This window comes from Taeniopygia guttata, chromosome 1A, assembly GCF_048771995.1.
Source record: "Taeniopygia guttata chromosome 1A, bTaeGut7.mat, whole genome shotgun sequence".
NCBI lineage: Eukaryota > Metazoa > Chordata > Aves > Passeriformes > Estrildidae > Taeniopygia > Taeniopygia guttata.
This window is the reverse complement of record NC_133025.1, coordinates 11,475,204-11,499,959: the sequence shown is the minus strand read 5'-3', so window position 1 is coordinate 11,499,959 and position 24,756 is coordinate 11,475,204. Positions and strand designations below refer to the sequence as shown.

The window sequence follows — 24,756 nt, the reverse complement described above, 5'->3', positions numbered from 1 at the left end:
TGGTTGGTACAATTTTTATCAGTAAACTTAATCATTGAAGTTCTAATGTGCTCAGGAAATCTTGTGACCACATGATTAGTAAAATTCTTCCCCAGAGAAGGCGTTAAAGTCGAGAATTAACCAGGAAACTAGAGGTGTAAATTTGTATGGTCACATCCAAAAGATTTTGCATGGGAACAAGAGAAACAGGATCTGTAAAATAGCTATAATTTCTCACGTGTTACCTATTTTTTGCCACAAGGCATAGGCAGATAATATATTATCTGTTCTTTGTCAGAATGTGCATCTGGTGATCAGAAAACCTAGGAATCAAAGACAGGATTTAGGCAGAATTGGTCTGTTTACTTTAGTTAGCTGTATGTTTAGTTTCTGATTTCTTGGCTTCAGTGAACTTGTCACCCATGATAAGCAAATGACGTGACAGATGTTGTACAGTCACGACTTTGGACCTCTCTTCAGCTGGGTCCTCATCTGGTTTGAGGAGTTATGCAGACTTCCTCAACCAATATTTCACCTTGCTGTCCACTCAGCTCTGGTAGCTGGTATTAAAAGACACATCTCAGTATCCCTTGAGGGACAGGAGAGCACTGTGAATTAATTTAACATAGCAGTTCAATCTCTACAAACTTGCAGCAAACTAATGAAATTACATGGTCAAGCAATGACAGACTTGTGCTCCATTTAAGCTTCTCTAATGTTACTTTCAAACACCTAAGGTAACAAAAAGACACTTCAAGAAAGGCTTGCTATTAAATTAACCTGTGATAAAATTGTGGTCTTTTATTAATGTTTAGGTAACTTGTACCATTACATGTCAGACAGTGGTGAAAAAAGTAGAAACCTGAAAGATGACATACTTTCCTTTATTTGACCTTCTTTAATGGAAATCTTTGTTACAAGTTCTGTATTGATATAAGTCTTAATGAAAATTTATTTACTGGACAATGGGTACTTTGTGCTGATTAGGTGGGAAAAAATTGCCTTCTTTGCTGCTATTTATAACACAGCTAATGATTTTTTTGGGGTGAATGGCTTCTTATTTATCTTCAGATGCTTTTCTTGGCAGGGTCGAAGCAAGGACAAAATGGTCTTTATTGCTTTTTGTGCTACAAGGTGAAAATATGGGACTGATTTCCATTAAATACCTGTGCTCTACTTGCCCAGGTATTCCCATATATATGGATCATATTTTTCCTATAAACGGTGTTTCCTCTGAACATTGCAGTAAAAAACCCACTATCCATTACCCAGTTACTTTAAATACTAGTATATTTGCAAGAAACATCTGGTTTAAAATACTGTATCATTATTCTGGTTTTATTAAAATACCCTGCAATGTAACTTTCCACCTCTTTAAAACAGTTTCACTTTCAGGGCAGCTGTGTTTTGGAAAAGGTTTAAAATCAGATGAATCACTGGTTCTCCTGGGAAGCAGAGCCATGCAGTAAGCTGCTGGCTCTCTGCCCCATAGGCAGGCATTTCTAATATAGCCATTAGGACAGCCCCTATCCCTCTGCCATATTACAAAATTAATGAGTTCTTTTCAATAACTTTACAAAGCCCATAAGACATGACATAGCAAATTCTTCCTCTGTTACTTAAGTAGTGAGGTTTCAACTTCTGACATAGATGGATGATTGCAGGATCCCACATGCAAAGGAAAAGTGTCAGCCTTACACTTGATTTCTGTTGTAGAATGTGTTTATACTATGTTAGAAAAGCAGCTGTTTCCTGAAATTCTGTGGAAATGTCCTTGAGTATTTGGTGTAAAGGACTGGTCTTTCTGTCCTGTAAATGTATTGTAGTACTGTGTTTCTCTTAACCACTATAATGTACTAAAATTACAATGAACTCATCTGCATTTAGCTTTTACATATGAAAATATTTTCATAATGGCCATATGGCTCTTCAGAAATTTCTGGTAACAGTAGCAATGACATATTTGTAACAGGATATATCAGAGCAATTCAATCAAATGGGAAAATAGTACAATGGAAACATGATACAAATTTAGCAGTAAAAGTGTGCTTACCTTCATATGTTCCACTTTCTAGGAGAGCACCACTTTTTTCCAATTCCATAAAATCTTCAACAGTGATGAAAATATAGTCCACACCAGGGACTTCCCCCTCCTTATGTGGCCTTGTGGTGCCTATTAATAAGATGAAAGACACACTGTCAAGCATATGGCCTAAATGCAGAATGATCTTTTTGAAAGCTTTGGAAAAGCCACAGAGTAAACCACTTACACAACATCTTACAAGGCACATCTTCCTTGTGAAGATGCCTTTCACAGCAACCTAGCTATATCTGCTGAAGCTGACAGAGGTATATGAGATGTATGCTTATCATCATGCCAGATATTATTTGGACCCATATTTATTCTCACTAATGAAAAACTATCATGCTGTTCTTTTTACATTACTAGAAAGACCCTTAGTGACATCAGGAATTCAGAGGTAACACCAAACAAAGTCTTTTCTACAATTAATCTGCTTTGTGATATTTTAATCATTTATTTAGAACACAAAAAACTAGTTCTGGAAGTACATCTGTGAGGGTTATATTCACATTGCTTGTTTCAGTGCCATAAGTGGACTTGACAAACGGTTAGGCTTTAGAGCCTGTGGGATTAAAATCACCTGCTAACCATGCTGTCAAACTGCACAGGTGTTTATATTTAGTTATTGCCTCTATTGTCATCTCTGGATGACAGAACTCTGTAAAAGCTGACAGATAATATTACACACAGCCTGACAAGTGACTTAACTTAGCTAGCAGAAGTTGGGATGTTAGCAGGGAAGAGTCTGAAACTAACCTGATTTCCTAATGGTCCAGTTTATTGTGGTCAGGCTATCCCTGATTTGAAACCACCAATTAAGTCTCAAAATTCCATTTGGAAATGGGTGTATCTTTGGTTCTCCTCAGTCTCAGAGTGTTTGAAACATCTTAATCAATTCTTTATCAATACTGTACTGATTATATCACATTTAAAGACTGTTGACACTGGGAAGTGGCTAGAAGCCTGTCCAACCTCCTTTCTGTTACTTGAAGACACAGAGACATAAAAGTGTTAGGTTTGCTCAATTGCCTGTCATAGAGACCTTTTTCTCCTCAGACACACCCTGAAGTCTATAGCAAAGACTGAAAGAGACTGTTGAGACAGTATTTCAGTACTTAACATGAGGAATATATTTTGATAAATCTATAAGAGCCTTCCCTAATTTTCTCTGATTCCAATTCCCTTCTCATCTCAACATTTACAACTACAACTGGCTGTTAATTTCTGGGAATTCTGATACTATTATCTAGAGTACTCTGTCCATCTGGAGTACTGTGTGCAGCTCTGGGCTCCTCAGTACAAGGGAGATGTGAGCCCTTGAAGTGGATACAATGGAGGGTGTCAAGGATGGTTGGGGGACTTGAGAATCTCTCTGATGAGTAAAGGCTGAGGGAGTTGTGCCTGTTCAGCCTTGAGAGAAGATGGCTGAGAGGGGTCCTCATCAATGTATATAATCATCTAAAGAGGGGATGCCAAAAGGACAAAGCCAGGCTCTGCTCAGTGGTGCCAACCACTAGGACATGAGGCAGTGTCTGATGCACAGGAAGTTCCATCTGAATATTTGGAAGAACTTAAGCCTGCAGTGGCCAAGAAATGGAATGGGTTGCCCAGAGAGGGAGGGGAGTCTCCCTCCTGGGAGATATTTCAGAACCATTTGGATGCAATCCTGGGCCATGTGCTCTGGGATGACCCTGCTAGAGCAGGGAGGTTGGAACACATGCCTCACTGTGGTCGCTTCCAAGCTGACCCACTCTTTGATTTTGTGATTACTCTTGTGTTTTGGAGATTGTTAAAGCCATCAGACACTTGGATTGTCCATAAGTATGCTGAATTTATTTCCCATGGGTTATCTGATGTCTGGGAATGCAGCAGTACCCCTAAAGATCTCCAGCCCTTAGTGAGAACTATGCTGGAGCACAGGGATTCTGGTGTGCCCCGGAGCTCCAGGGAGCTCTGCTAACAGCACAGTCATCAGATGTTTGTTCTGCATGCTCTCTCCTGAGAAACTTTTCACTATCAAAGAATATTGACAGAAACTGTATCTTCCTCATAAACCACTCTGGCAAATCAAGGCTATTCCCAGATATAGCACAGGGAGGAAGTTCACATATTAGATGAGTATCTCTAGCTTGCTTGTGTCTTAAATTTTTTTTTTTTTATGTAGACAAGCTTGGATTACTACTTTATCAATCAAGTAAAAATATGAGTTAAATAAAATGTTAGCCCTACTTTGAGTGAAAATTTGGACCAGATGATATAAAGAGCTCCCTCACAATTGAAGTTTTTAATTATTTTATACTATTTAGTGTTAATACACCCTGGTTTGTTTTAAACACCTGGATATTCAGCAACCATTCATGACGGAGGATGGCAAAGTCTCACAGGTTATTCCTGTGTTTCTCTACTTTGGTCTCAGTCTTTGTTCAACTCATGTAGAAAACTGTAATGGACTAAATTTCATATTCTGAATCCCCCTCTTAAGCTGGAAGGTTAAGACCTAGTCTTTCTGCCCTTATATTAGTTACTCAGTTTTTTTTCAGATATAGTACAGATATTATAATACCTTTTGCATATCTCGCATTAATTAACTATTAACTAAATATTCTGTCTAATCTGATTAGACAACAGCAGGAGATAACACTGTGTCCTGGTTTAGGGTTTTCTGATAACAAATTCTGCACTTCTCTCCCCCTTTGCTCTTGGAACTACTCTTAAAGTTGCAAAACTTAACATCTAGAATAAACAGAACAGATGAATGGGGATACAAACATCATAAAGTCACCCCAGGGCACACTGTCGCTTGGATGGTTCCATTCTCTTTTACTAGACATCTAGCCAGCTCCAAGAGCCCTGCACTGCACTGTGTGCTGAGGACTGCAGACCTAGAAAAGATCAAGTAATCACTTCCCACCAAAAAAAATGGAGAAAGGGGCAAACCATCATCAATAGCTGCTTGAATTCAGGGTGACTCTACCCCTGATACAGCAGCTGCCATCCCCAGCAGAACTTTATTGCTCTTGGTAAAATCTTGCTGAGTCCCTTTCCCTCCTGCATCTGTTCTCATTGCCTCGGGCTGAAGGACCTGAGGTCTTGGAAATGGTTAAAGCAACTCCCTGGCTGATGAAATAATCAGTGGTTATTGCCTCTTTTACTCTTTCACCCCTGGAGGAACTGAGTTGTTGCTAATAATATTTCTGCCATCCTTTATAGTTTTCTGTAAGCACCACGGACTTAGTAATGTGCATATTTACGAGTTGGACATAGTTGCTGGAGCATCTTAAACTCCCATCAAGGTCTGAACATGAGATCTATATACAGGAATCTTACAGACCACAAGCAAATTCCTTCCTTGCCTTTAACCTAGAGCTACACTTCTTAATAGATTTTGTCTTTAACTGCATTCATATAGACAGATAAACCAGCCTAAAACTCATGGAGATTCAAGACTTAAAACAAAGGACTACTTCCAAGCCTCAAATTCCTACAGAAACACATCTTTTGTTATGCAGCACTAAGACTTAATAGGACACAGTGCTACTACTTATAATATTTAGCCCTTTATTAATGCAAAATGGAAAAAAGAACTCAGTTGCAATTTTGTTACCAAGGTAACCGATGAAAAAATTATATCTGAATTCCATAATGAAAGAATATTATACTTTTAGATATTTCAGGACCAAAACCAACAAGAGGCATTTGCACTATGCATATTTTTGACAAATGCAATTTATTGGTGCAGTTGAAGACACAAAATGAGAATATCTCAAGTAACCATGACCAATCCAGTAATGCAAGTGCTGTCACAAAACCTTAGAAATTGCAGGACTTTGGTCTACAAAATCTAGACTGGTATTGACCTTCCTTGATTGCATGACCACTTCTTGCATCATTCACCAATCTGCTCTCAAATCCAATATTAAGGTCATTCAGTGAGCAACTATTTTGTTTGGATTTATCAAAATGTATAGTCGGTACAATTTAGAGATATTTTAGGTGTGTGATATATCTTCTTCTTATTATTATTATGTTTTTAAAAGATCCTTTGCCTTTGTAGTTGGTTTCTTCTCTTCTACAGAGGAATTATGGTGATTTGCTATACTTTAGTCCAGGCTTTCCATGCTCAGGTGTGTTGTAGAATGCTGCTATATCCAGGAGAGGTATTAAGTGCTATTTACATAAATAGCATCTGAAAGAGCATTTTTCTTTTAAATGAGCTTAAGGCACCTGAGGGCAGGTGCTTAGACATATAAGAAATCTTTACTTCTATAGAAAAAAAAAAAAAAAAAAAAAAAGAAAGAAGTGTGTTAATTTAATAGCAATAAACTATTTTTGAAATACTGCCTTTATGAGCTTGGGGAACAATAAATAAATGGAACTTTTATGTTGACTTCTAGTGCAGACTGGAAAAATGGTCAGTTCATGTAGTGTTCAGTCCAGATTGCCTTTATTAGTAAAAAAAGATAGAATTATTGATTTTAGAAGAGTTCCAGGGTTGGAAAACTCTGCACCAGCTTGTGGAGTCAGGAGATCAACTAGGAATTCATGTCTGTTTTTAATCTCAGTATTAAATTACATAATTATATTTTAGTGCTTATTTGGGAGCAAAGTGCACAGCCTGACTTTGAACATATTTCTACTACTTAGATGCATTGAGTCTTCAGAATCTCTGCCCAGCTCTGCTACATTCAAAAACAGGAAAGGGGCTCCCTCAATTTTTTTTTTTTTTGCTCACCCCATGTATTTATGGAAAAGAAATAGAGGCAAATTTATTTATTTGTCAGCATAGGAATGTGAATATTAGTTAAAACTCTTGAACTATGACAGGAAATATTCACTCAGTACTTTAGACATATTTTAAAGAATACTTTATCCTTGCAGTAAATCTGTATTTTAGAGTCTTTAGCAGCATCTCAAGATTAGTATTGTACTAGTTGTGTCCTTGTAGAGTCTATATGATGGTCAGGAGAGTAGAAGTAAAGTAAAGGCCTTACGTCCCTGCACGGTCCCATACCAACTCAGACCAGGCTCATAGGTTTCAATGTTTCAAGCTTACAGGCATGTTATAAATATTTCAATTATGACTTTTTTTTTTTTTTTTTTTAGTAAGTTAAGGGCAAACCTGGCACACCACTATCCAAACATCTTCACACATATTTAGCTGATTTATATTTGGATTCACAGATTGGTTCCTACTGCATGATGTAATTTCAAAAGCAAAGGTGTGTTTTTGCCACAAGGATTTACAGTGTAAATGAAGAGCAGGGGAATAACCTCGTCCTTTTTGCACAGTGACCTACTTCTAGAGTAATTTTCCAAATATATGGAAGCGAATAATGTTTTGTTTTGCTTACCTGTTCAAAATGTAACTAAAAGGAAAAAAGAAAAATGTCTTTAATATATATGAAGCCCTTTTATTAGACATTCTACAAAGCATTTGTTCTGTAACTCAGCTCTGTTCAACAGCCTGTTGTGAAACATGGTCTGCCAGGCTGTCATACATTACAGTAGCTGGAGGGATCCCTCCTGAAGAAACAGACTGCTAATCTTTAATAAACTTCAGCTGAGCCCTTGGTGTGACCTTGTATACACTTTGCCTTAGAAAAATTCAACAATACTTAATTAGGTCTTTTGTTTGTTTGCCATACTACTCTGGAACACTATTACTGTGAGGAATTGCAATGTATGGGAAATTATACCTATCTTGTCAAATTACTAAGTGCATTTAGCAGAGAAGCACCACATTTGTCTTGATCTACTGAATTTCCAGCTGAAGAGAATAATAAACATAATTTTCATGTAAAGTGATTTTAGGCATATTACAAAGCCAGAAGCTCCAAGTGTTTATGACAATTCTCATAACAAAAACATAAACCACAATGGCATAAGTCCATTCTTGCTAATGGTCATGAAGAATAAAAGTGTTTCCCCTTTCCAAGTGTGCAATATTAGGAATTTGATGTAATCCTTAGCTGCAGAAGTAAAGGAATGAATTCCAGATTCCTGAAAATGTTTTTCAGGGGTAATAGTTTCAAACTGCATTAACAATTGGTAAATGTGTTCCTGAAGAAGATCTGGATGTTAATAAATTCAAATTTAGCAAAGACGCTGAATGCTGACAGTGAGGCACAGCTGAGAGAGGATCTCATCAATACATAAAAATATCTTAAGGGCTGTCTTTAAGACGGTGGGGTCAGATTCTTAGTGCTGTTCAGTGACAGAGCAAGAGTCAATGGGCACAGACTGAAACTCAGGAAGTTCCATCTGGTTATGAAGAAAAACTTCTTTACTGTGTGGGAGACAGAGCAGTGGACCAGGCTGTCCAGAGAGGTTGTGGAGTCTCCTCTGAAGATACTCAAAACCTGCCTGGACACAAGGATGTGCAACCTGGTGTAGGTGAATCTGCTTTAGTAGAGGTTGGACAAGATGATCTCCAGAGGTCCCTCCCAACCTCAATCATTCTGAAAGCAGGCATTTAGCAGCTACTGAGCTCTGAGACTGCAGCATTACTTGCAAAGTTACGTGTGCACTGAGTGAAAAATCAGATGCTATTTTGAAGAAGCAGTGTGTTTTTACTACTGCCTGGATTTTCTGATCAAGTTCTGGTAGAAAGTGAAAAGCACTTAGCCATACTTCATCACAGAACTAAAAGCTTCATGTCTAGGTGCTTAATTCATGTGAACTAAAAAAGAAGTTTTGCAATCCCTGTACATAATGAGCATTCACTGAGAGTAGCAGAAGTAACAGATGGACCACATGGCTCAATCTACTGTCCACTGAAGTTATGTGGAGAATTTGATTCATATCAAAATAAACCTTTAAAAAGAAAATAAAAACCTCATCCATGGTTTTCACAGTTTGTATTACAATTTGGGATTCATGACATTGTTGGATATGTTTTGATTTTTGCTGAAGAAGCAGAACATAAGACTTAAAAGCATTCTTAAGGGACTGCGCACTGGGTTGTAGTGCACACATTCCACAACACCACATAATTCTTAGGACAAATATATTTTATGGTGTAGAACAGAAACAACAAATTCCTGAGTTTGAGATTTATAATGCACATAGGAGCAGATAAGAGTGTCTTATGGAATATGCATTCTTTGAATGATTCTTTAGATCTTCATTATTTCCAAACTTGAGACATATGCATTAGACAAGCTAGATAAGATCCTGCCTGGTGGTTAGCAGGATTATTAGACTCCAGATGCATGCAACCTTTCAAATACCTTTTTAAAAATTATTTTTAGATTCAATATGCAGTCAGGAGCCTCTGATTAAACAGAGCCTGGGTTTTCTATTTGTTCTCTAGGTTTTGTGCAATGTGACAGACAGTGAACAGCCCTAAGATAATTTATGCACTGTAAAATAAAGTCATATTGGAGCTGAACATTAAAGTAAAACTGAGAGATGCAAATGACAGTAGTTCTAGCTAAAGACTGTGGGTAGGAACATTATATATTTGTTTATTTATTTGGATACTTGTGAGAGGACCGCTGGAACCAGCAAGAAGAGCCCAGAGAAGAAATGCAGCACAAGAGCTGTGCACTGAAACAGATACTTGGAGAATTTTCTTCAAACTGTGGCATATCCAGATTTACCCTTACACAGTGCAAGGATTTGAATATTGCACTTTGAGCTCTTGTCCTTTGTTAGGCACTGCTACACTGTGTGTTACGTGACATTGCTGGTTATTGTGGCATCAGTTGAGTCACTTTCCTGCACTTTATGAATTCTTATTAAGTTGCAGGCTACTTTCTTTTGAGAACTCTGACCCAGTATTAAGCCAGATATCCAAGTTTCATCGCCAATAAAGTAACTTATTTTTGATTATCTTTGCCAATAGTACTTTTCAAAATGTTAACAATAAACTGCATAGATAATATCTAATAACAGAGAAGTGTGAATGCTTTGTGTAAAGTTAGGCATGGGTGACTGCAGGAAATACTTGTAAATAAAAAAAATCCAAAAAGCTGTTGCTAATGCAGGTATCTTAAACACTTAAATTTTAATCTTCATAATTCCTGGAAAATGGCAAATTGTGAATTTGGCTGTTCTAGTATTTGGAAGCATAGACCTTACAGGGGTTAGCCAAATCCCTAAAGGAACCTGATTTTCAATGCTCAAAAAGCGGAAAATATTAAAAGAAGGAAAATCAGGTATGAAAAATCTTAGATTCCCCATTATTGCCTCAAGAGGTTTTTGTGTTTTGTTTAACTGGTTGGTAGGTTGTATTTTTTTAAAGGCAAAAATTAGTACCAGCCAGAAAGCTCCAGAAGACACTAGGACTTTAGTCATAAAACATGTTAATGTCTTAGCAAATACCCCAGCAATATATCCCAATATTTTTGATACTTTTTAAAAAATGAAAATTCCAAATCCATATTTGAAAAAAAGCATTAAACTGCCATAAAGAAACATTTGTGAACAAAACTTTGAAAATCTGATGATTAATGAGTGGCGGATTGTGGCGTACAAAGTCTCGGGTTTTATTTTGGTTAACTAGGAACTTGTTGACCTAATAAATAATTAATAGGGCCCAACTATGGCACATAGTTGTTTCCACCCCCATAGATCTTTTTTATATCTATAAAGAATAGGTTTTACATGAAAATGAATATATGTGCACAAGAGAACGCTCTGAAAAATGAAGACATACATAAGGGCACCATGTTGAGAGACTCATGTGTGCATGAACATTTATGTTTCCACACAGATTTATAAAAGTCACCAGCAAATGAGATCCAGACAGAAACTTTTGATGTCACTAATAAAATAAAAAGCTCATGTATTTACATGCAAAATGCTTTCTACTACTAGAAAAGCTTAATTACAAAATAATTTCTTATGGTCTTTAGATGAACAGTCTTTTCTGGGAAATGTCTCATTTTTGCAGCTCTTCAAGAACATAGATAATATAGTTAGGGAACTATTTGAATAGTAGTCAGTTGGCATGGGTATATCTGCTGAACAGTTGTGGGAATCCAGAGCTTCCCTCTGGCTGCCCTGGAAGGTCTGGAACCCTGGCAGGGGGTCAGGAACCCCCCTGTACAGAGCCCCGAGAGACACTGTCTCTGATCTCTGTCCATGGAAAAGAGTTTTCAATCTTACAGGATGAATTACAAGCTCTGAATGTTTGATATGAGTAATGATTAAGTGTGGCACGGGTGCAAAAGTAAAATTTTAGGATTCTAGATTCGGGGTCCAAACGGGACAAGATGGAGGAAATTGGGTGTGTCTTGTCCTTTTTATTCTCTTTCATGCCCTCCATGTTTCACTGTAGTGTTGGCATTTTTCTATTGGTTTAGGCTGGGGACACACTGTTCAATGTAGATGATTGATATTGGTACATTATTGTAAATATAGCACAGGTAGTTTCTGGTATATAATGTTTGTAACATCCCACTGAGGGCAGAGCCCCACACGCTGCCCTGCAGGACAGACCTGCGGCAGAGCAGCAGAACATGTTATAAATAATCAGGAATAAACAACCTTGAAAACCAGCACAGATGAAGTATGGCTTCTTCTTTGGCAACGGGGTAGAACGGCAGAGACTTTTTACAATCTCGGAATCATCAATACCACAGATTCCGACAAACAGTGAGACATTACAGATGAATTTTTGTCCAGTATCAGCAAATTTCTTATTCCTGCGGATGGTTCAATGAATTGCATTATCAGTGGAAATATTATTAAGTGAGATTTCGGATGATTTGTTTAATTGTGATGCCAAAACATCTGTTTGTACTGTGCATAATTCAAATATACCTCCAGAAATCCTGGAAGCACACCACTTCTAGTGTAAAGGACAACATTTCTACTATCAACAAGATACTGCTTTCTTACCACTTGATTTTATTAACATTATAAATTAACTGTTATGGATGACTTCTGTTATGCAGCTTGTACTTATTGTCACACAGAGCTGAAGAACTATCTTAAGTTGTAAACACATCATAGAGTACTTTGAAAGGTTCTGCAATGCCTGCAATTGTAACTTTTCAACTCGAAAACCACTAATACTCTTATATGCTTTTTATATTTTATTCAAACATAGGAAGCCAGCCACTCTGTATAATGTCTATTTAATTGAACATTTTAAAAGGATTTGTGAAGTTTTTAGCTGTTGCTACTAAATCTCAGGAAATATTTAAAAATGGATTTTCTAAATCTACAGTCTTACTTTGAGAGGCATAAAAGGACTGTGAAATAGGCTACCATAGAAACCATCCACACATGTATTCTTAACCAAACTTACTTCAGCTGTTTAAATTTGTGTCAATAATACTGAACAATTAATAGTGAATAAATAAGATGAAGTAATGAAAGTATTTTAAGAGTATCAAGACAGATGACTAACAGAAAAATGAGGGGAGTTTTTATGCTTAAAATAGGCAACTAATTAGTATGTGTGAATATAAAAAAAAAAAGTATTTAAAATGTGGTAGCCTTCAGATATGTCTGTTCTCTCTCCATAGTCTTCAGATTTATGTTCTGATGCACCTCTGAACAGTATCTGTCTGCAAGACATGCCAGCAAGACCGAATCCAGAGCACTTCTTCTGAATCAAAAAGTACTTTCAAAAACTACAATGGATGATGTATGAATGGTAGAAGAGAGTTACATGTTACTTGGGCTTCATATCTTGCTGTTTGTAGCTGGTTCCAATAGTTGTATTCCTTGGTTTTCAGCCCTAAAGTTGATATACACAGCCAAAACTGTCCCATTTACCAGACACCAGACTAGACTTTGAGTTGGTGACTAAAAGATACTCAGATGTAACAGCAGATACTGCTGCAGTCATTTTTACTTAACAAGTTCAAAGAAGAGAATGAGTGGCTGTGCAGTTCTGTGTGCGACACTTCTAGTAGATTCCCAGCTGAAATCCCTGGTGGCCAACTGCTATCCAGACAGCAGAGCAAATGCTCTGCTGAGACACAGGGAATGCTCGTCCCTCAGCAGGGATCCCAGCAGTGCTAGACAGGATTTCTTACTGTGGGATGCCACCACATGCCGTGGAGGGCTTTGAGCAGAAGGAGAAGTCACGCTGTGGGACTGCTGCCCATGGCAGCACTGCTCTGTCCCTGTGGAAGCACATTTCTCATCTGAAGGCTACAGACGGTTGAAGGCTGCGCCTCTCAGGCACACTGGCAGAACAAACACATATTTTCTTGTCTGCTTCTAGAGTAAGACAAAAAAATCTTGTTCCCTCTTTCCTCCTCTTGCTATCTTAGTACAAAGAGCAAAAGTAGGATATACACAATAATAGTGTGCACCCCTGTGAGACTGAAATGTTAGGGTTTACAACTTAAACATTGTTAAAATCACCAAAGGATGGACCTCTGTCCATGGTAGCAAACTGCTCGTCTGTGACCACTGAAGCCTCCCAGAACACATCTCCTGCCTGGAAATGGGCTGTGAGTTAAGCCACCTGATGGGAACTTGAGAGAAGACAAATCTGGTCCTATTGTCCAGTTATTTAAAGTCTAAGGAGAAGTAAAAAAGCCTGGAGGGAGAAGAATGTACCCACAAAGGAAGCCTTTCTCAGTAGCTATGTTGAAAACAAGCTCTGGTTGGCTTAAGCAGGGGGATGCCAAAGCCCACAGACTCATTTGCTGAGGCCAGGTTTGCACCCATGAGGGGGAGGCTCAAACCCTGCAGTCCTGCATGCTTCTCTTTCTCATGGCCATTGTCCTCTGTTTAGGGGTAAAACTGCCCCTGCTCCCCCATGGAAGGTCTGACAGGGCATTACTGCCTCCACTGTGCTGAGAGGCGGCTGTTGTATCTTAGAAGGAGTCACAAATCATCAAAAATTGTGAAGTGCCCGCAGACCCATTCCTGAAGCCTCCCTCCAGATGACTGAACATGATCTAAAAGTGCTGCAACAGATACAGGGTGTGTTGCAAGAGACAGTGTAAAACTTCCTCTCCCCATGGAGAAGGTACCAGGGTGTCCCCACCCATCCTGAGCCTATTTAAACGCATGGGACTTTGTGTTTCAGGGGTGTCTCCCCCCACCCCCTATGGATCAAGACCATCACTTTGACCAATGGTAAACTACATTGCAACAAACAAGTCTCATAGTGAGCTCTGTGGGTAGTTATCTTTCTCTTTCTTTTCCCTTATATATTTTCATAGGTGATATTTTTATGCTTTCATATTGCTTTATTACTATAGACAATAATAGCCAAAATGGCTACCTATGTGCTTTCCTGCGCAACCAAACACAACCAAAATGTTCTAAAATATATATATATATATATATATATAAACACAGATCATTCAGTGTCATTTCACTCTAATGCACCCCAAGGGATCTATTAAGAAGAACATGTTTTACCAATGTCATCTGGGTAACACCACCTAAAAAACCATTTCTGTTTCTCTTTTTCTTCCACTGTTCCTCACAGAGAATAAAGTTTTCATTGAACTAAGACCTTATGCAGTAAATTCCAGGAAATACAGTGTTTTATTTTTCTGTTCTACTAAGTCCAGTTTAAAATACTAGCAGAGAGAAAATCTATTCTTCTTTCACATCGATGAATGCATCATGGAACATTTCTACCACAGTATTCAGAAAAGAAATCTATTCTTTTGAAACCATCTTAGTTTTTATATTAAATTACTTTCCCTCAAAATATTACTTCCCATAAAACGCAAGTATTTGAAACAGATTACTTCCCATGTGTTTTTAGGAAAAAAAAACTATTTTCAGTTTAACACACATTATGTAAAAAAAAACCAAAAAACATTCCTCGATAACATGTTGAATAAATTATTTATATAGAAGTCATTATTTTATAGCATATTCACAAAATCAAAAGTGTGTGATGTAAACTTAAATATTACTACTGCCTTCAATTTAGAAAAAAAAATTTAAAACCTTGCTCATTTTTCTTTTGAAGGTAGACAAAAAAAAAAAAAAGGTGAGCTTTAACTTCAAAGGAGTAAAATACAGTGAAATTGAGGAAATAAATTCCACATAATTCTGAATGCGGGAAGCCCATTGCTATTCTTATCTCCAACAGGAATTATTTCTGAGGTGTAGCTGTAGTAATGGTGAAGGTTGTTTCATGAGGACTACGTGATCCAACTAATGGATAAAATCCTTATTCCATAAAAACATAAATGTTATGTCTGAGTGAAGAAGGGCTTGGAACAATCTGAAGGACTTCAGTCCCAGGTGTGACCTTGATAGTTTTCTTGTATTTGACAAAGAAAAGTTAAAGAAAAGTTGCTGGTGAGTAGCAAGTGTTTCTATGATTGGACAACAAAAATTGATGCTTTTTATATACAGTGAGGCTTCCTTTTCTGATATGATGAGTTCTAATAATCAACCTTGCAACATTCAATTCAGTAGTCACTAGAGAGCAGTTATTTTAGCTCCACACAGTTAGCAAAAACTAGCATCTGTTCTTACTGATGATAACTGAGCAAATTAAAAGTACCTGCCTCAAACGGAGCTAGATCTAATTATCTTCTTATTCTTATATATGCAATTAATTATTATTTAGGAATTTGTGTTCTAATAATTAATATTAGGAAACCAAATTTCCTGAAAAGTGTGGGTCAATTATTCTAGCTCCCCAACTATGAGAGAACATGCATATTCTGTATTTTTAGTGATACTCTTTCTTTCAAGCGTGTTAGGATTTCTGCTTCTTCAAAGTTCAAGAGCCCTGTGTACCTATTCAAAGTATCACTATTGCTTTTTCACATTAACCATTACTCTGATCCAAACCCTGACCTGTTGTGGGTTGAGTTTTGTTTGGATGGGGTTTCTTTTCTGGCACCACATGCCATTCATACAGTGATCATTTCATCCCAGTATGTAAAAGTGCCCCTGCATTCAAGAGCTGTAAAATATGAGTTTAATTTATAACTTGTCGATTTATTTCAAGTGGTGTCCCTAGCATACATACATTGCTGGCTCCATGGCTTGCTCTGTGCTTGTCAAATCCACAAAGATGTGCTTGTCATCAAGTATGGCTCGAGTTCAGACACTTCAGTTCTAGGAATCATCACACCAGCCAAGCTTCTCCTTATCTGAGCAGTGGTCAATCTCTCTAGCTGAACAGGTTTTTATCTGAAATAATGTGTAGGGGAGAGCTTTCTCCTTTGGGGCACCTTTCTAGGAAAAGGTGGTGTCCCCACACTTACACTGCAGGGCTGCCCTCCTACCATGGGTATTGTGGTGGAGAACACCAAGACATCAAGACACGGAGCTTATTTTGGCTTATTTTGGCTCAGGCTCCTTCCTTGTGTTTTTGCAGCACATGGCATTTGTCACTAAGCTGTTCAAACATGAGCACTGCTGTGCTCACTTGGTACTAGCCAGGATATACTGCTGCATTCAGACTTGCCAAACCTCAGCTAATTCTGCTGCTACAATTATTTCTCCAGGGGAGAACAACAGTGAGCTCTGGATGGACAAGTCATTGCTGAAGTTTTTATGGGAACAGCAACACGTAAACACATCAATACTACCAAAAAGAACCCTTGTGCCACCATGCTCAGCAGAAGGAAGGAGTCATTTACACCACAGGAAGCAAATTTTCTTCTCATTTACCAAGAAGACTCAGGTTTGCCACTCAGTAGGAATGCTGTAAGAACCAGCTCACAGGGAGTAACATTCAAGTCATGAACTTTCTCTGTCGGTTTACCAGATTGAACTTCAACTCCCACTTTGCAGGACTAGTTTACCACAAACAGGCATGGAACTCAAGAAATGATGCAGACAAAACTATTAGCCCACAGGAAACATAGATGTACCACTGGTGGAGCATCTTTGTCAACCATTTGACAAAAATACTGTAGTGTCTTCAGTGCCCAAGTAAATACACTTCACATAAAGCCGTGACTTTAATGTCTAATTCCCACAGTTTAACACTAAGTTCATTGATTTATTAACTATTTTGCTTGCTTTTAAAATGTTTGCTTGATTCTATTTTTGTTTTAAAAGACTGTGTTTAAAAAAAATTTAATTTGAATTGCAGTATAAAAGGCTCTCTGAATTAAAATAATAATAAATCTAATAAGTATTTTTAGGTATTGAAAACCTAGTCAAGAACTAGCAGCTACATCAGTTGACCTTGAGGAAGAAAAATTATGAGAACTAAGGCCTTTTTTATTTTAGCTATAGTAAATAGCTTCTGAAAGAATAAAACAATGGCAGCAATAACAGAATTTACTGTTTGCTGAGCTCCACAGGAAGAAAACATAAAAGAAAAATAGAGTTTTCAGTACAACTGTGTTTGCTTAAGGCATAAGCTGTCAAGGGCAGCAAGCATATTTTATTAAAGTAGTAGATGAATTTGTGTATCTAAATTATATTGGTTGGCTAAATTACATCTAATAAAGATAATAATTATAGATTAAGTAATGATATAATTACTGCATAAACCCACCCCTTTGCATACTCACTGAATATAATTTTTTGCAATATGTATTGCTTGCACATCAATCTGTATAAGGAACATTGAATTTTAATGACACTTTATGAAGATTTAAGATGTAAGAATTATGAGTGCAAATTGGCCTATTTATTATTTAACTCACAGTTGTTCTTTATTTTTATCTGCATAGAGAAAATTAATTCACCACTGACAGGTTCTGTGATTTACCAGAGCTTTAAAAAAAAAAAAAATGGAACTAATGATGATGATGTATGTCCAGAAATCTTGCATTCAAATACATCTAATGAAACATTTCAACTTGTTGAGATATTATTCAAAATATGTACGCAGTAAAGCATATTCATGCCATGTACCACCAGAACGTAAAAGATTGCTTACAAATTTTAGTAGTCAACAACATTTTGAATAAGTCATATAAACTTATGAAGATTTTGGAAATGATCTATTAATCACTCGAGGGAGCATGCTGTATTTCTATCTGAAATAATTTATCAGCTACGTTAAATCTGTATCTCTTTCACTTTTTTTTCCTGTAATATAAACCAAGTTTTAAATAAATACACACCTATCTCTTTTCAGAGCAGTCCCAAACTGCCACTAGATAAGAAGGTAAAGGCACAATGCAGGCTGTTGAATTTTTGATCAGCTACAAATAAAGAACGATCAAGTTAAGTGGGTTCAGCTGATGCAAATCCCCCATAAGAATCAATTCTACAGTTCCTGACATTCTGAAGTATGATTGTGGAGCTTTTCTTGTGAAATATACCTGAAGGAAAGAACAGACTTATGAAGAAACTAACAATATATAATCATACCTGCAACTAGCATAAATAACAGCAATTTCATTGATTTATACCAGCCAAGGTGCTGTTCTGTGCCTTTAAAAAATTTACTGTAATTGAAATCGAGCTTATAAATTACACATTACAATTTCCTCATACTTTAATATGAATTTAAATCTAAAATTTTGCAATAAATAAAATCTCTCTGTTACTGCTGCTTTTTCTATCCTAGAATCCAATAAAGTCAAGGAATTCAATGCAGGTGAATTAGTTCTCTAATATCACAGAGCACCACTATCACCTGTTAATCCTCCATGGATTCTTGTGTGGAGTTTTTTGTGCTGTTGTTATTTAAAAAAGAATAGGTAAAATACATGAGATCCATAAATGTGCTCTCTAACTAAAATTTAGACAAGACAAAGTCTTGACATATTGCAAAGTTTGGAAGAAGCAGGCGATTTCACAGGAAAAATGGTAGGAAGATAAAGCAACTAGTATTGCAGAAGAAATTGGCCATCTCAATAGAAAATATGTTTCACTGACAGCAAACTCATTTCTCCCAGTAAAGGAGAAGCTGAAAGAAAATCTCTTAAGGTGAAATGTAATGGATCCTAAGCTATTTCAAAGTACTCTTACAGGAAGATACAAGAATGGAGAAAAATGTACAGCATCAAGTCCTGTGCTTTCACCCCATGCTTCAATATCCCAGAAAACCTTGTTTATAGCAACGTGGATATATCTTCATTCTCTGGTTTTCTAACCGTGGATGTTGATATGTAGATGTGCTGTTGTTTTTGATTACAGTCTTGAGTTTATACTATTGGACATTTTAACAGTAATTATGACTGTCCATCTAAGAAAATACAACTGAGTGACATAAATTCCTTCTTTTTTTTTTTTTTTTTTCCTTGAAAGAACTGAAAGTCACAATGTTGCAAAAGTTGAAATGTATGTCAGTCATACTTAAAATTTTCTAACTGCATTTTGGTAATAACAACACAGGTACAGTAAATCCCAATTAATAATTATATACAAGAAATAAATGTACTAGCCATTAGAGAACAGAAAGAAAAATGCATGAATTACATATACCTTTTTTATCCAAATGATCCCACAGTCCCTGAAGATTTTGTGCTATAGTAGGAACATATTTAAACACACATAAATCAAATGAACTCTGTTACAGCAACTAGAGTATAAAGAGATAACAGGAAGATGAGTGAAAGCAGATGCAGGTCCAAAGCAAGTATGTTCTAGGAACTCACAATGGAAGGATTTAATTAATATTTCAAATTTTACATTATGGAAGAATGATTGATGTCTCCAATTATACAATATATTTAAAGCACGAATTTGGTTTAATGAATAATTATGTACTTCATAAAATGTTTAGTATCATGATCTATCTAGTCTAGAAGGTGACAGTTCATGCAGAGAGATTAGAAAAAGGTGTATGTTTTTAATATTGAGGCTAATTAGCAATTTGAAATATTGTCAAGTAGTAAATTTTGTGTATCTTTAAGGTTATTTTCACAGGAATTGTCTTAATTGTTAAAAATGGTTGAGGAACTCTACCCTTTATATAACATAGGTCAGACAAGGTGAACATAATGATTCCCTCTGGCTGTAGAACTTACGACTCTATGAATTCAGCATGAAGCTAGTGATGGTTTTAGCCATAGAAGTATTAGCACATTCATTTTGGGTAGTGTACTGCTACTCTTCCTCAAGCTGCCTCTCATCAAAGGCAGGTAAGTGGATGAGACAGACACAGAAGCACCAGCTTCCAATAATATGGATAGCATACCTCCATCCATCCAGGGATAAATGATAGTCTCTGGAAGAGATATGACACTTATCTCACTTACTTAGATCTTAGGGATTTCCAGTCCCAGAGTTTAAAACTTTCTCAGTGCTCATCAAGAATTGGTGACCAATCTCAAATATTTTACACAGGAAGATTTCTAGCTGTCACTCTTCCTTCACTGAAAAAAATATCCACTGCTTCCAAACCACTACTAATACAGTGGTTCTATTAAGAAATATCCAAGAATGATAGTTTTCTCAGCCCAAATTCTCCCCAAATTATTCCAAATACACAGAAAGAAAAAGTAGCAAACACTATAAATTAAAATATTAGGATGGGAAAAAAAATTACATCAGAAGTAATCAAGCACTAGAATAGCTATTCCAGAAAGACTGCATATCACTGTAGATTCTCAAAGTTAGCTTAACAAAGTCTTGAGCAACATGATCTACTATCCAAGATTGTTATAACTTTGCAGTTATTTCTGCTGTGAGTGGAATGTTGGACCAAATGATCTCCAGAGAGACTTTCCACATTAATTATGAGATGATCCTGTGGTAATGAAGTTTACCAGTAAAAGAAGTGGCCACTACTCAACTAAAAATGCCCAGGAGAGGGCTGCCTTTCTGAAAGTCAAGTTCAAATGCACCAGCAGCACCAGGCTTTGCTTGAGATTTGTTTTGTGCCTTTGAATCTAGAATAAAACCTGCATTTAGGAGGGAACTTTCCTATGACCTTCAGTTCAAAACTTAAGAGTGTCTAACACAACTCTCAAACACGTAGCAGTTGTAACTATTAACTAACTACGTCATGTGCCCTAGAGTCCATCCTGAATGTTCAATTCCACCTCTGCTTTCTTGTCCTCAGCTGGCCTGCAAACAGGAGTACTTAAGAAAGTGTTACCTGATGTAAAAATGAAGCCACGGAATAAATTTTATTTTATTACAGTAAGCCAGTCACTTGGAATTTAAAAAGGGAAATTCAGTTTTTTACATTTTAAAGTATGATCTGGTTCTTTATGAAAAACAATCTCTATTTGCCTTCTGCTAACAGATGTAGTGCTATAATAAAAAGCGAAATGTTACATAAAAGTAATGGTCGTAATGTTTATTAAACAAAGAAACATAAGATATTCAGCAGTCCATCTCTAAAGCCCCACAGGAGCTCTGAAGGAACTCATCCTTGTTAATTGGCACTAACAGAAGGGATGTTACCAACACAACAGGCTGTACACAATTGTACAGCTCCATGTTTTCCGAGGAACAGTGATGTTACATGATACTCATAACACGGAAGAGGACACAGGTGAACCTGAAATCTTACCCTGTAAAGCCATCTTCCTTCTGCTGTGTCATAATGATTCAGTTTTGTTGATCAGGGAATACAGAAATAACATAAGCAGCTTTATTGAAATACTATGATTTATTTTTTCTTTTTAGTAAAATTATTTTATGCTGTCAAAGAAAACTAATGGCTGGATTTATGTTTACCTCATATGGCACTACAGCACATTAGCATGAAAAGACCTTAGAGGGAAATTGTAATTCCTCTATTTCCTTAACCTGCATGATGGTACAGATGTGAAGGAGACAGATTTTCCCATTGGCAACACACTTTTTTACTTTGCTTTAATTAACAGATTTGAAATTAACTTTTCATTCTCCATGGACTTTTTGATTCTGCAGCTTATTTAACAAGATATTTTGATGAAGAACTTAAGAAGGTTTCTAAAGGTAATTACTGAGAAAACTACATTTCTGTTAAAAGGTTTTGAATGAGACACCCATTATTATGTTACTTATAACAAACTTCTAATGAGCTGCTTTTGCATAAAAACATGACCCATACATGAAGAGGTACTTTTCAGGTGCACAACTTTTTTTTTTTTTTTTTTTTTTAATTCTAATACATGGCTATTTTATCTTTGGAAGTCATAATATTTTTGCTGACATTTTGTACCAAAGTAAAATAAATATAGTATGTCTAACCCTATAAAACTTAATGTCATATTATATTTATTTGTTGAATGATTTTTATAGATTGGCTACTAGTAAGTGTACTATTTCTCTTGTGATTGGGAATTACATTCTACTTAGGAAATGAAGATCTTTTTAATTTCATCTTTACATTTTACACTCTGGAGTTTTTAGCTTTATGACACATAGTCCTATATAATGGTTTTAATTCACATTTTTTTGTCACATGAACAGCAGGCAAAAATGTAATTAATAATCATGAGTTGATGTTTCACCACACCTGAGATTAATTTTATATAGACCCTGTTTGTAACTTTTAAAGTTAAATATAAGCAATAAGGAGAGAATAGAAATCATGCAAAGTACATAGCAAAAAACTACCAGTAAAATCAGAAAGCAGAAAATGGCATGAAATTGAAAACAGAAGTTCCAGTGGAGGTGATAGTTCATATAAAATATGGGCAGTACAAATAATTCTGTGTTTTTAGCAATGCAATACTAAATGTAAGAAGTAAGTTATTTTAAATGTAACACCTAAAACATTAAAACTCCAGAGTCCAGAGGAGCGTAGTTAAAGTTGTAGAAGTTTTCTAGCCTTGAAAGGTTTACAGTAAAATGCCACATTATGCCTGAACTAAAAAGTTGTCCTCTACTGTGTTTACAGGTACACAGTGTCCTTCCTTGATATACTGGGCTTTTTCATCTTGAGTATTTTTCCCCTTAATATTCATTCCTTCAGAAACATAATAACTATTCATCGTATAAATTTTCTAGGCCAGTTCCAATATGATCTCCTATATTTGGTTCACAGCATGAAGGGAAATCATTGCACCTTCATGCAATAAAATGTTCTATTACACCAATTTATGCCATGGAATCAAGACTATTCCAGACTTCAGATTCCTTAGAAATATACAAAAAGAGGTAAAATTAAATCCAGCTTTTAATCTAGTTTATTTTAAATATAATTTATGATAAAAAGAAAATTGAAATTTCACTTCTAATGCTTCAATTTTTATTTTTTTACAATACCTTGCTATAATATAAAAATACTGGGTACAAATACCTTCAATTAAGAGTACAAAAGTGTTCTTAAAAACTCATCCTACAGTGCAGTTTGACATACAAACCTTGACCTGAAATAAATGCAAGGTAGAAAATGATGCACATACTGCCCCTGTTATGAAATTATTGTCTATTTTCACTCTGTTTTCTTATAAAAATCTCTCCTTATTTAATACCTGTTCTGAAAATTATAAATGCAATTCTCTTCTACACATAAGAAAACAAGAAAACTGCAGAAGAAGAAATGTATTGTGGCTTTCTGCTCACATGTCCTTGAAAGAACCAAGTCTTCACATAGGAAGAGAATTCAGTGTCCTCTCTCATTTAATATTAATATATGGATTTGTTGCTCCAAATGTGATGCTCTGTGTCCATCCAACAGGTACTGGAATGAGCTCACCCATATTTATCCAATGTACATTCACCGTGTCTCCCCCTCTTAGTGAAGTGCTGCCCCAGAGGTGACATCCTCATTTTGGATTAGTGAAACAGTTAGAATGTGCCACCTAGAGCCACCACTGCAGATTTCAGCTGAGTCTGAGAAACAGGATAAAGTCTGAAACAAAGTCCTCAGAAATCCTTAAAGTTCTATTTTGAAAATACAATCCATAACATAATATTTGCATATTAGGGACCTAATATGCAAGTGTAGCACAAATACAGCAAAACTTCAAACTCAAACTGGTATATTGCCCCACAATTTGAATAAACAAAGTTAATATTTCAGGTAATGTTTAGGATTTAGGACCCTCACATCTGAAAAATCTTTTGAAACTTAGTTCTGTTCTATTGTATTCTACTCTAGTTTTGTTCATCATTATACTATGTCAGTAACAGTGGCAAATTTAATAACTCAGTACTTATTCCCACAGCATGAAAGTGCTAAGATAGATGGAAAAATTATTCAAGCTAAAAATTAACAGTAATGCATTCTTGATATCTTCATGCTATCATGCAGTGTTAAAGAAATAATGGGTGAGGTAGCAAATACAGGAGGTGGAGTTTCATCATGAGTAAGATCACAAAAACCACTCTTTCAGTTCCAGAAGCATTCTCATATGATTATATGCACTGTGCCCAATATTTAAGAAATGTATTATATGCATTGTGGCGCCCAGTCTGTGCCCAGCATTTAAGAAATTAATCTTTATTAATTGTCTGTAGAGACTCTGCTCATAGTAATGTGACAGATTAAGTACTACCTGATGCTGAACTGTGCAAATAATTTGAGGCTGGCTAACTTTTGTTCAGATTACTTTCCCCAAGACTATGGGAGAAATAAAATGAGCTCAGAATAACCACGAGGTCTGACAGCAGAGTGAAAAATGTACATTAAGGACAAATGCAATGTCCACAAGACAGGCTAACAATGTTCTAAATAAAATGCCAAGAGGTGGACAGGGTGCAACTATTATTTTTGGGCAATTTTTCAGAAAAAACAGAAGAAAGGCTCAAGTAATTTTGTAAAGCTCAATAGTTGGGAGTATGTATCTCATCCCCAAGACACCTCAGCATCGTGTGCTCACAGTAGCACATTAATTCATTAAGGATAATTTAAAGAGACAGTTTGGAAGAACATTGCTACTTCTATCACCCTTTGCAAAGATGTATACAGATTTTTTTCATTCATTATCATCAAGCTGAACATT

The 24,756-nt window shown here is 36.3% G+C and overlaps 1 protein-coding gene across 13 annotated transcripts in view; it reads right to left on the bottom strand.

The window, feature by feature from the left end:
• MAGI2 (membrane associated guanylate kinase, WW and PDZ domain containing 2) overlaps nt 1-24,756 on the bottom strand; it is a 694,323-nt gene that overhangs the window by 284,203 nt on the left and 385,364 nt on the right. For all 13 annotated transcript variants that reach the window (XM_072919262.1, XM_012568848.5, XM_030263732.4 and 10 more), the window contains one exon: nt 2,033-2,152. In XM_072919262.1, the coding sequence (XP_072775363.1) occupies nt 2,033-2,152 (120 nt within the window). The remainder of the gene's footprint in view (nt 1-2,032; nt 2,153-24,756) is intronic.